This window comes from Vigna unguiculata, chromosome 9 (genome assembly GCF_037176805.1).
Source record: "Vigna unguiculata cultivar grain cowpea cultivar isolate G323 ecotype 2 chromosome 9, ASM3717680v1, whole genome shotgun sequence".
Lineage (NCBI taxonomy): Eukaryota > Viridiplantae > Streptophyta > Magnoliopsida > Fabales > Fabaceae > Vigna > Vigna unguiculata.
In genome coordinates, this window is record NC_140800.1 from 1254823 (window position 1) to 1268234 (window position 13412).

At 29.6% G+C, this 13412-nt stretch overlaps 2 protein-coding genes across 2 annotated transcripts; both read right to left on the reverse strand.

Annotated features, from left to right (window-relative positions):
• Positions 1 to 629: 629 nt before the first annotated feature.
• LOC114164810 (transcription factor GTE1-like) lies at positions 630 to 5785 on the reverse strand. Its single transcript, XM_028049579.2, has 8 exons — positions 5453 to 5785; positions 3809 to 4003; positions 2863 to 2940; positions 2188 to 2412; positions 1972 to 2070; positions 1815 to 1873; positions 1107 to 1257; positions 630 to 994 (listed from the first exon to the last, which is right to left on the reverse strand). The coding sequence occupies exons 1-8, from the start codon at positions 5534 to 5536 to the stop codon at positions 851 to 853; spliced, it is 1035 nt and encodes a 344-aa protein (XP_027905380.2). The 5' UTR covers positions 5537 to 5785; the 3' UTR covers positions 630 to 850.
• Positions 5786 to 11520: 5735 nt separating this feature from the next.
• Positions 11521 to 12877, reverse strand: LOC114195864 (plasma membrane-associated cation-binding protein 1-like). The gene is made up of 4 exons (XM_028086283.2): positions 12574 to 12877; positions 12409 to 12498; positions 12243 to 12327; positions 11521 to 12130 (listed from the first exon to the last, which is right to left on the reverse strand). The coding sequence occupies exons 1-4, from the start codon at positions 12682 to 12684 to the stop codon at positions 11796 to 11798; spliced, it is 621 nt and encodes a 206-aa protein (XP_027942084.1). The 5' UTR covers positions 12685 to 12877; the 3' UTR covers positions 11521 to 11795.
• Positions 12878 to 13412: the final 535 nt, after the last annotated feature.

Sequence of the window (13412 nt, forward strand, 5' to 3'; positions counted from 1 at the left end):
GATACAAGGAGGGTTGTTTCTTATGAGATGTGCAAGAAGCATTTTTCTTGCTAAAAGTATGCACACACATAATCAAGTTCAGAGATGTAAATTGTTGAAGTTATTCTACAGTCATGGACTTTTCTGATAGTCCTTTGAGTATATTGGAAAGGTTTGTATGGCAGATATGGATATGATTGCTACTTGATTGTAGATGAGCTCACTTTTTGTTGTGATGGACATAAAAATCAATTATATCATTAAAAGAATCATCTTACATTTTGACATGTGGGCAGCTTCTTCCTGCACCTCCATAAATTCCCCCTTGCATTCTAATATAAAAAAAAATAGTTTTTGTCCTTTCTGAATTGTGTAATCTGAAAGTAAACAAATAACTTTCGGATTGTATAATCCAGAAGTCAAAAATGACTTCTAAATTGTGTAACTTGAAAGTTAACTTTTTTTTTTCAAGAAAGGCTTTTGAATTGTATAATCTGAAAAATGAAAAAATATTTTCAGCCTGAAATCCAAAAGATATAGTTTCGAGTCACGAGTTTGTTATCAATCTCAGTGACATGGTGGTAAGTTGATCTCCTGAACAATTTTCAAGTCCTAGATTCAATTTTAAGAAAATGATAAACAGTCACATGTTGCTAAAAGAAACCAATTTTTTTTTTTTAAAAGTCTGTTTGAATATCTCGAAAGTTGTCTAAAAAATCACTGTATGTGACATGGTAAGCATGTTGAACAGTACAAGTTTATTGAGCACCCCGCTTAATCAAAGCTAAGATAATGCCTTGTGTACCACACAAGTGAATCACAAAGTCCAAAGCTTTTCATTTCTTCTATATTGATCTCTTCGGCAAAAGAATCACAATTTCCTCCTTTTGTTGGTGTTTTTCTTTTCCTCAATGTTACCATTGCGATTAACATTTGGGTCCTGAGCAGCATTTTTTTCCTGTTCTTGCAGTGCTTTTTTGACAAAAACATTTAGTTTCCATACTGTGTAGTCGGTCTGCATAAAGTACTCAAATTGGTCAACAGCTCCAAAGCACGTGCTATACAAAACAACTTACGATAGTGAAGACAAAATTAACAAAAAATGAGTGAGAACAAACGTTATAAACCTGTTTATCAAGGTCAAGGTTCACTTCTTGATCATTAGGTTTGAAGGTTGGGTCATCCTCACTAATTATCTGCAATGCCTTGTTGAGATTGTCCAAATTCAGTCTGCTGAAACTCTTCACAAGTTCCAGTCTCTCACGTAACGATATTTTCCTGCAGTATTGCCAACAAAATAACTATGCAGAGTACACATAATCAACTCAATGACATGTATTTTAAAGGATCAAATTATGAAAAAACAAATATTTATGGACACCACATAATGCTGGACTAAATAAAATACAAGGACAGATTTAGTGATTTTTTCCCGGAAAAAATTATGTAACTTTAATTAATTTTCATGTGTTTAATGACTAACTTCAATTTTTCAAAAAGAAAAAAAAAAAATTGAACAAAGTTATTAAAGTTTTTCTGGAAAAAATCACTGAATCCATTTCCATAAAATAAGGGTATCTGCATTAATCCTTGTGAATGGCCACTTTCTAAAGCTAATCGATTCATGCAATAATAAAAGGGTTAAATCACAATCCATTGTTGAATTGTTGTTCATGAGTGCCACTATTGATGGTAGGTAACAGTTTATATAGAAGGATTTGAGCTTCTTAGATTACAGTTTTCAAGATGGAGAAGACTTCTTTTAATAGCTATAACCTTGTTTAACCTTCATCACCATGTAATAATAACTACTAAGCTACGACTATTTCACGAACCTGCACTTTTCAATGACCATTTCTTTGAGATTCTTCAAGTGCACTTCAACCTCGCATAGCTGAAACAACATGTAAGCAAACTCATTAACCATCTGATTTACTTTAAAGTAATGCAATAAATTTTACACACAACTTAGAAAGAAGACAGTGTATCAACCGAAAGACTTATTTCCTTTGCCATATTGGCATAAGCAGCTTCTTGAGCAAGCTGCTTTTCCATCTGCATATGTGCTTCTTCCTTTAATTGTTCATTTTCCTGAAATAATCACATTAAAAAGTATGAATATTTGGTATAACATTCATAGAATGACTAAAAATATAAGAATGTTGAATTCATCCAAAGAAAGGAAAATATTTGGGGAAAACAGATTACCGCCTGAACAATTTTTGGTAACAGCTGCAGCCATTTCTTCTCAAATTTTTCAAGCAATGACTTCGCCATAATGTGGATATCATGTTTTTCGTTGTTGTATTTCATTGCATTCTTGAAAATCAACCTCACATCAGAGTATACCTCACGCACGTTCTTATAACCAGAACCATCCTTGGCATTCATTTTCTTTTTTATCGTACTGAAATCCATAGGCTTTGCAATAATCTAGGACAAGAAAATTAAACAAAATATATTAATAAAGCAGTAAACAAAGAACTCTGTTAAAAAAGTAGTATTTTTCTAAAAGTTTCCTAGTATACATGCTTTAAAGTTAAAAATGATGATGATTTCAAAAGTGATTCTGTTGACAAGGTGTCAAAAGAGGATTAAATCTCTATTTGATCCTATGAAATATCTCTCTTAATGTCTGGTTGTTTAGTTAATTTCTTTCCCTACATAGCTAGTAAATACTGTGTTCTGTATGATTACTCTGTGATTGTTTTTGTTTAGCTTATTTTTATGTAGTTCATTATTGTCTTATCTATTTCCATTTTAGTTTACTTTTAGGAAATTCTCTATTGTCTAAATAATATATCTATAGATTTTCTTGTATAGATATTTACAGTTAAAATCAAGAAAAAAGCTTTAAAAAGAAAAGAAAAGAAAATTAAATACCTCATGATAGTCATGCAACCCAAGACCTTCAACATCTACAGGTTCCATGAAGGGCCAAGCCCATTTATGCTCAGCTATCTGAGAAGAAAAAAAAAATGTATCACTATTGATTTTCTGCAGGAAACTTGGTGCAGTCAATATAGAAGATTCAACAGAATAACAGGAGGCCATTCATTTATACAATCAAGAAGATAAACAATTACTGCACTGTTATTATCAGTCAAAGTAAGATAGTAGTAGATATTCTTTTCAAGAAAATAAATACATCTAAATATGACAATTTATTTATTTTATTTAGATTTAGTTAAGTTTTAAATATTTCATAAATTTAAGTGTTTTCAATTGAGTTTTTATTAAAAATGTTCATTCTATATCTAGTGTTCAAAATATTTTTTATTGTTGTCCAAGTACCCTACTATTTGATTTTGTGAGCAAGTTATGACAGGGTCACATGGAGCCTCATAGAGCCACATAAGCAAGATGACAAGTATGTGGATGTATGCATGCTCTGAAGAACATAGTAGTAAAGGGAATATATGGAATTTCAATACATACAGGTCCCATCTGGCTATCAAGCACAACCAATTAATGCTGTCTATTATTGAAACCTGACCAAATGGTTTTGATTGATCAATGGCTCAAGTTCAATTCATGTAGGTCCAGTACAAAGAATATTGATACCAATTTCCCATCTAGGTCCCTCCCTGATTGCAATTTTTTTTTTTATCAACAAACATTAGTCGTTAATTTTTGTTACCGAAAGAGTTGAACTCGGAATCTCTCTTACCCTCTGTTCTAAATCAACTAAACCAATCTTATTTCTCCGAATTGTTAATAAGAACATCGAACTTATAACCTTTCCTTCCCTTCCATCCTGAGTGCATAATCTTAACCCACAATTGAAATCTGAAATAACAAAAACCAGTTGCAGGGTATTTCCACTTGCCTGATGAAATATTGTGCAAAACTGTTGCATAACCTCTTGCATTGAGTTTGAAGAATTAGGTTCCTTGCTTGATGCACCTTGATGTGACCTTCTACTGCCAATAACATGCTTCTCCCGGCCTTTGTCTTTCACATTATTAACTTGAGCTTTATTGGAATTGTAGAACTTTTCAACCTCAGCAACTTGCTCTTCAAGCTGTGGTCATGACAATTTTTCTTTTAACTCATTGTCAAGTTCAAACTTATCAAGTAGTACATAAATGCATAACACAAAATTTGTGCCTAACAAAATATAATGGATTCCCCAAACCTTAAACATGTGATAAGTACTAAAATAAATGGAGAGACCACCCTAGAAAGATATGTACTAACGGGGAAGAACCAAACATTTAAGCATTCCATCAAACACCACATACTCTTCCGTACGAGACTTGGGCACCTCATAATGCCCAAATTCTTATCACATTGGTAACAGTTCTCAATGCTATTTCATTCATACACAAAGGTGAAAATCAAAAACATCAAAAAGGAGAAAAACTCTTTAAAAAAATGAGAATAAGCAAGTGAAGCTCAGAGCTCTGCTCTTTAGTGTCCTAGTAGATTAAAATTTCCATGCAACATTAGAACCCTGAATCCAATAAACATAAGAGAGGGTGAAGAGAACACAAAAATAAATAGTACAAAGATAACCAGCACCAATTCTATACGATGTAAATATAACTTAAATACTTATTCAATATTTTCTTATTACAAGAAGACTTGCATTATAAATATGATAATCAATCATGGTGGAACAGGCTAAAAGTCATAGAAATTTATTGAAATATACCAAGAGTTTATGAAAACCATAAAATATTTTCCAAATTCACAAAGATTCTCAGTGCACTCTAAATATCCTCCCAAAATCTGAAACAAGAACCATGACACAGATACAGCAGTTCCATAAAAAAACATTAGCATTAGGAAAAAGGTTTCCAAGAACTTGTACTAATAGCCCCAATTCGGGTATAAAACATGTTAAACAACCTATTGCAGAAGAGCCAAAACTATTTTAACTTCAAAGCAAATTTCCAACAGAACTTTCAGATATATAACTCTTGTGCAAAACAAATCAATTACAAATTTCAGACTTAACTCCCTCAAGTGAATCAATTACAAAAAAAGGCTATTGGCAACTGACATAGAGAAAAAAAAAAGTACCAATTTCTCTACCGTCAATTAACTTCATATTTGTAACCCTAGAAATTATAGTTAGGAAAAAAAGAAGTTACATCATTCATTGATCAAATTGAGGATTAAAAATGTTTCAGTGGGTTCATGCAAGGAGTCTTATTTAGTCCAACATGATAAAGCATCTCAGTACCAATACTATATAGTTATGGGGAAATATTCATATTAGTCTCGCACGTGACGACTAGTACGACAAGACATGTTAGGTCCATAGCAGAAAAACAAATATTTGAATTGTGACAAGAAACAGAGCCGAAAAGAAAACAAAGAATTAACATCAGAAAACAAGAAATTCGAAAGAAAAATGCAAAATCATCCACACGTGCGAGTGATGTTCCAAAATTAAATGGGTCGTACTCATATTCCAATAGAAAAACAGAGAGAAATGGTTATGAATTACGAAATGAGAAGTCACCTTTTGAACTTTGTTGAAATTTTCACTGAAAGAATACCTAAACCGGTTCAAATCCTCCTTAATTGAATCAGGATTTGGATCCATTTCCTCACAAATTTTTTTTATGGGGTGCTACTTTTCAATCTGAGATTATATAGGTATAAATCCCTAAACTTTTTTCCACGTCAGAATTTCCAACACCGAAACATTGATCTAACCTAATTTGCTGGTTGATTCTATGATTTTGATTCAATAAATAAAACACATTAATTATGATATTTTGAATCCAAACTCGATTAAATTGGTCTATAGAGCACAAAACAAAGATTGAATTTTTAAGAACGGTAGAGTTAATGAAGTTTAGGGTTCTTAAATGAACGAGGACAATTTATTCAGGCGACATCATGTGTTGAAGTTCTGAAAGTCAAACTCACACTTCGTAGCGTTATTTTATAACGTTATGAAAACTTTGCAACAATTCCCCACGAAAGAAACTGCCATCTGACTCTCGACGTTTGAATTTTTTTTCTACTTAAAAAAAAATACCGTTTGTTTCACTCTATAAATGTCATTTAAACATTTTGATAAATATTGCATTGAAGTGTTATTAATGTTTTTAACAAAAGATAAGAGCGATTAATTATTTTTTATAATTAATGATTTAGTTATCTACTTCTTCAATTTAGTCTTTCAATTGTTAAAAAAACTTCAATTTGTTCCACTCCAAATTAAAACCAAATTAATAATTAAGCTTAATTACAATTTATATATATATATATATATATATATATATATATATATATATATATATATATATATATATATATATCTTAAAATAATATTTTATAATTTATATTTCAAATCATTTCACTTAATACTCAATTTTTTTTGCACTATACCTAAATACTTAAATATTTTACCTTTAGAAGAAGTTATTTGATATATAAATTCTAAAAACTTTTTTTAACGGTATATATAAGTTGTAATTAAACTTAATTACTCATTTTGGTTTCAATTTAGAGAAGACCAAATTGAACTTTTTAAACAATTGAATGATTAAATTAAATAAAAAATAATCAGGGGAACCAAAATAAACTTTTGTAAACAATTGAAAGATTAAATAGAACACAAAAATAATAAGGAAACCAAAATAAACCAAACCTAAAAAATAGGAGACTGAATCAGTAATTATACATTTTATATATATATATATATATATATATATATGAACAAAAAAGAAAGATTAATATAAATGTAGGTACAAAGGATACCTAAACTTTTTTCACATAAATGAGAAAACTACAATCTTTTATAGAAAAACATTGGGTTAAAAGACCACTCAAAGAATTAAAAGGAGAAAGTCCTCCCATATTTTCAAATAGGTAGAAATGCAAAAATATTTGTGTCCCTAGGTATCAACAGATAAGATCTACTATGGATAGTTAATATCTGCATGTATTTACACTACAAGAAAATCTTCAATTAGAAACCAATCATAGAAACAAAAATACTTAGTCACTACAGTGACCAATTTAGATATCTATTTACAAAATTAAAAATTATTAGTTACTAAAATAATCATTATTATAAACAAAAAATTATAATTGGTCACTAAATTGATCACTAATTAATTAGATATTAATTTAGAAACTAATTCATTTTGATAGCCAAATCCTAGGTAGCTAATTTTTAGGGATCGATTTTCTTTGATAGCCAAAACCATGGTAACTAGTTTTAAAGACCAATTTAGTGACTAATTATAATTTTTTATTCATAATAATGACTATTTTAATAACCAATAATTTTTAGTTTTGTAAATTGATATATAAATTGGTCACTACAGTTATTAATAATTATTAGTCACTAAAATTTATCACTATTATAGTGTTAATTATTATATGCAGGTAGCGGGTAACAAGTACTTTAATACCTGATTATAAACGGGTCAGGTGTGAATATCATATTATCCGTACCTGTGGGTATACGTGACTACAAAAAATTAAAACCAAAATTAATTATATATTAATTTAAAATTAATTAAAATTAAAATTTAACTTATATTTTATTAGATTAAATTTAACTAAAATTAAAATTTAATTTATATTTTATTTCATATATATTTTTTTGTAATTTTAATTTAAAAATTTATAAAATATTCGTGGATATTGACAGGTACTTGTCGGTCTTGAAAAAACCTGCAGATATTTTTTAAACGGATATCCAAGCAAATAGCGCAACAGATAGCAGGTAAAATTTTTTGTTGCAGATCAAATTGTTAATAAACACTTTCTACACTGACTCGACCGTTACCATCCCTAGTTAAGACCATGATTTAAAAATGATAATGTTAGAAATTAACATATTATTTGGTACCTTTCTTCCAAACATAATATTATTTATATGCAAACAAAAGAGACCAAACAAAACCACAACATTTTTGTAACCTTTTTTTCCCAAAAGTTGTATGTCAATGTTGCATAAAGTGCAATGTGATAACATTGCACAAAGATCTTTGAAATCCCAATCAATTGTTAAAGCAAAACAAGACTACATATGAATATATAGAGTACAAGATGACTAGTATTGTCTTCCATCTTGGTTAAGAAAATTAGTAATATCTACTAAATTTTTTACTTCATTTTTTGTTCTACGACTCATCTACCAATCATATGTATTTCTCTTTTTCCATTGTCACCCTTGCTAGTTTGCTCTTATAGAAGTTTATTTTCAATCCTAATTAGCACTAGTTCAAAACGTTTCAGTATACTTTTCAGATTCAATACACTATGCAGAGTTGGTTCTCCAAAATTTAAGTGTTGTAAAATCAACAACAAACATAAAGGTTGTAGAAAAAAAAAACAGAGAAGAGAGTTTTTCTGCATAAGGAAGAAAAGAGAGACAAAGAGTATAGTACAATATCTGAGTGGAGTGGGTTATATTTCTACAACGAATTTCTCTCTTATTTATAAGAGAGATATAAGTCTATTTTTCCTCAAAACTTGATAAACAAGTTTTATAAAAATAACTACTAAGTTTTCTTAACAACCAAGTTTTCTAAAATTTCCACAAAGTATAACTTTAGAAAAAACTCATTTTCTAACAATAAGGTTGTAGATCTTAGTGTGTTGAAACCTCCCTAGACAATCTTATTATAAATGTCATGTGGGTAGATAGCCTAATGAAGCCCAAGAGTTGATAGTCTAATGAATTGGTAATTACTATCTACATTTTCTATGTTAGGATTATGTTTTTAGTTCTAATTAATTTGTAAGCGTTGTGTGTCCCTTTCGTAAGAGTGAGTTGTATGATGAAACATAAGATATATAAGAGATGCAACTTAATGTTTATCTAGTATAATGCACAAGTTGATTTTTCTCCAATTTATCATTGAACAGAAGAACTTTATATTGGGTCTCCTTTTATACACTTATTTCTAGATTTGCTATGTAGTATTAAAGATTTATTTTTTTTCCTATTTTCAAAATTCTACTAATATTTCTCTCCATTAGGTAGATTTTGTACAATATGGAACCTAAGATGTCATCATCAAACAACCTCATCTCGGTATATCCATATAGAGAGTATTGTTTTGGCATGTCCACATAAGCTATTTCAATCAATGGAGATAAAGTTAATTAATTAAGAGTTAAGTGTTTTATTAGATATTAAGGTGGCCTAAATCGATCTAAACTAGGTCAAACCTACTCAGCATAGACTTATGTAGGTAAAGACCTATAAAGATAATATAAAAAAGGCATTGTTCACAAGGTATGAGAACAAATTCATTAATTACTATATTTTACTATCTCTTATATCTTGTTGACTACAGTGTCAAAGTATCATTGAAAACAACTTGAAAGATTTCAGATAGCACGTGCAAAAGTTAGAAGGTGGAAAAGAGAATTCAAGTGGTACATCTTGGCCTTGCAACAACTTCTATTTTCATCCTTTAGGTTCAATGCATTTAGTTATCTATATCCATTTATAGAATTAAAATTATTCTTTATTCAACCTTTTCAACTCCTTTTTAAGATTTTTCAAGTATTTCTTTCAATACCTCACATCTTTTAATGGTACAAAAACCTCTTCTTTTAAAAAGATACATATAGGGATGACTAATAAATTTGTTTGAGTATTATGCAAACTCGTCCCCATTTTGACGGGAAATTTTCGCATCGACTAGGTACAAATAATATTCGATTTTTTCAATTGGATGTGGAGATAATGACAGGTATGTACATTCGTCCCCTACCAACCCTAATAACCATCCCTGCCCTCATCCCTCTCTCTCTTTAAATTACTAACATAGTTTATTAGGTAATCTACTCTATCTATCTATCTATATATATATATATATATATATATATATATATATATATATATATATATATATATATATATATATATATATATATATATATTTCTCTTAGCTACATATTTTTTTCTCTTTTATAATTGTTTAACTTACCATGAAATCAATTCACATCTCCAAGATACTTTTTCTCCTATCAAAACCTTCCATTATGAAGTTATGTTCAAATGATGTGTAAATTAAATATTTTTTATATCTTATATTTGAATATTTCTACTTTTATTTAATATTTTTATTTCTTGTTTTTTTTTACATGAAAATGTTTAACTCTCAATTTAAGTGTTCAATATCATAAATCATTAGGCAATATAAAATGTTTTATCTTCTTTATTTTCTTATTCTTAATTTTTGTTTCATTTGAACAATCATTCTTGTTTTGTTAAAACAATTTTTATTATCTTTCTAAAGTTTGACTAGTTTGATGCATGAAAATTTTACTTAGATTTTAAGATATTTTTCATCTTATCAATTATACATTTATTTTTCTTTGCGCAATTTCATTCAAGGGTGTGTTGTTTCTAATATACACATTTGACTTCTTTTTAATATTTTTATTTATTATATATTTTTATCATATAAAATATTATTTTGATGGTTTTAATATAATCATATTTTACTTTCTAACTCATTATTATAAGTGTAATTCTATCATTAAAATTGTATAAAAAAATTCATTTAATATAAAATTAATAATTTAATATCATTGTCGTGAATCTTGTTTATCACCATCTAACATACATCATAGTTAAAAAGATCAAAGATTTGTGATAAATTTCAATTATTATTAGTTCAACTTTTTTTTATGTGTGATTTCATTTAAGTGGTGTTTTATAATTTTTATTAGTGTATAAAAAAAGACATTTCATTAGAATTTAAAAAATATGAGAGAAAAGAGATATTTAAAATATTTTTAAATTTGATTATATGTTTCTTTTTTTGTAATTTTTAAACTTTATATACTTTGTTTCATTAACTTTACAAATTTAATAAATATTTTAGTCTCATAAAATTTTATTTGGTACTCTAATTTGAAATATTTATGATTATAATTTTTTTCTAAATATTTAATATTGAAGAAATGATAATTAATCTTTTTGATATTGAATATTTGATAATATTATGTTTTAATTTTTTATTATTTTATAAATATTAATTAGTTAATATCGAAACATGTATGGGGGAGTATATGTACAGGTGCATATTCATTACTCGATGAGAATAAGGAAAAATTCATACATGTTGAATTTGAATTCGAGTACAAAGATAAGTTTTTTTCTTTTAAAAATAAGAATGAAATACCAAAATCGTTTCCATTGTAATTCTTATGTACATACATAAAAAGAATTCCTTGAGATCATTTGATAACCTTTATAAAAATAAAATAGTTTTAAGAAAAGTTAATTTTTGTATTTCTGAAAAAAAAATGAAAGATAATAAAGAATATTGAACCGTGTGTAAAAAAATTTTGATATTAAAGTCCCATTATCCTACATTCATTCATATATATATATATATATATATATATATATATATATATATATATATATTACAGAAAAAAAAAAAAAAACAGAGCCTTTACTCGTAAATTCTAAGGAATTGGTGACGAGAGCAGTTAATTCACACACACAACAACAAACAAATAAATATAAACTCAGCCAAACAGAACTTCCATCATAGAGGAACACTGACAACTGTTGAATGAAACAACAAATAGGTATAGGAAGGGTTGGATGAACCAAATTATTATTACAATTTCTTGAATGAGAAATGAAAGTGAAAATTACAAAACAATTCACCATAAAACATTCACATGCATACTAATCACCAAATCTGCAACAAAATCAAACTAAGCATCACAAAACCGATTTTACACAGGAATAAAAGAATAAGGGAATGCTATGTGACAGTTTCGAGTATATTCAAACTAAGAGTACACGTATATCTGCTGCATCTTCAAGAAGCAGCTACATCTTATTCTTCTGTACCAATTTTTCAAGGCTTTGGTGCTTCTTCTTTCTCAGCTGCTTCAGTGGGTTTCTCTTCCTCTTTGGTAGCAGCTTCAGCTGGTCGTTCTTCAACCTTTTTCTCGCCACTTGTCTCTACTAATTGTGCTTTCTCATCTTCCTTTTTCTCCTCTTCAACCACTATCTCTCTCTCTTGGACAACTTCTGTTTTAGTTTCTGCAGAAGGGGCTTCACCCTTCTCTTCTTTCTCTTCTGTAACAACGAAAGTTGACACCTTCTCAAACACAAAGAAAACCGAGCTCGAAGCCAAGGCTGGTCCAAACTTAGAAGATGCTTCGGATGCTGCCTTTGATCCAGGGAAATCTGAAATTTTATCGGGAGCTCTCAGTTAAAAACAGTCCTTTTATAAGTAACAGAGATCACAGTTACAACTTTCAGGTAATAATTGATAAACAAAAAACTTAAATCACTTTACCAATTTTAACAAGCTCTTCTAGGAACTTGTGAACTTCTGTGGTGTTCTTCTTCAGCCCTCCTTCTTTGCGTTCTTTAACCAAACTCTACAAGGAGAAAGAAAAGTTTTAAATCAATCATGGTTTGGCTCTTTATTTCTTCTATTACATATATGTATGAGTTCTCACCTTGATTTCAGTTGGTGAAGCCTCATATATTTCAACCACTTTGGTTTGAAGTTCGGTCTTGTTTTCTTCAAAGGCTTTGTTGTATTCCTCCTACAAACCAAACACGAAAAATTAAAAAAGTTGAAGCAAAAAAGAGAGTGAAGAAAGTTGAGAAGAGTTTGAAACCTTAGAGTCATCGAAGGACTTGGTGGCCTCAGCAGCAGCAGCTTTCTTGGAGGTATTCTTCTCAAAAACCTTCTTGATCTTGGGAAGAACCTTGGACTTCCAATACCCCATGTTGTGTTTTGAAGGTCCTTAAAGTTAAGTGATGAAAGTAGGTATGAATGCAAGTGTTGCAGCCACTTGTCCTTCGAAATCAACACGCATATATAAATGATGATAAGTATGTGTTACTGTGAAGACAGTGAGGGGCGAATGCAGCAGAAAAGAACCTTGAAAATGGAAGGTAATTACATGCATGACCTCTTGCCCATTCATGCCAGCAAAAGTGTGCTGCTCAAATGACTGGGTAGCCACCTTTGTCGGTCCATGCAACAGGTATGAGACGTTAACGTCAAAGATGAAGGAAGGGTAAAGTGGTAAAGACAGCATAAGTGTATGAGAGTTAGGTCTTGGAGATATGATTAATGTGCTTGATGGAGAAGGTGTTGATGGTAATTGTGTGGGGTGGGAGAGGGGTATAAAAGGGAAGGGAGGTTTTGTGGGGGGAAGTGACAGTTGGCACTAAACTTATTCCATAGGTGGCAAATATCAGAAGAGGGTCCCTTCCGTTTTGTATTTATCTTATCTATCATTTTATTGATTTTATAGATTTTAAAACCCACCATGCTGATCTGTAACTCATAATTTGGCTTTATCATCTGCGTTGGGTATTGTCGACGACAAAAATGCGTTTCTGTTTAATTTGGGTTCTCAACTGAAACTTGGCACATGGCTTCGCTGGTATGCTACTGCCACTCTGCAATCACTTCCATTTTCTTATGTTCAAACGCTTTTCCGTTTAC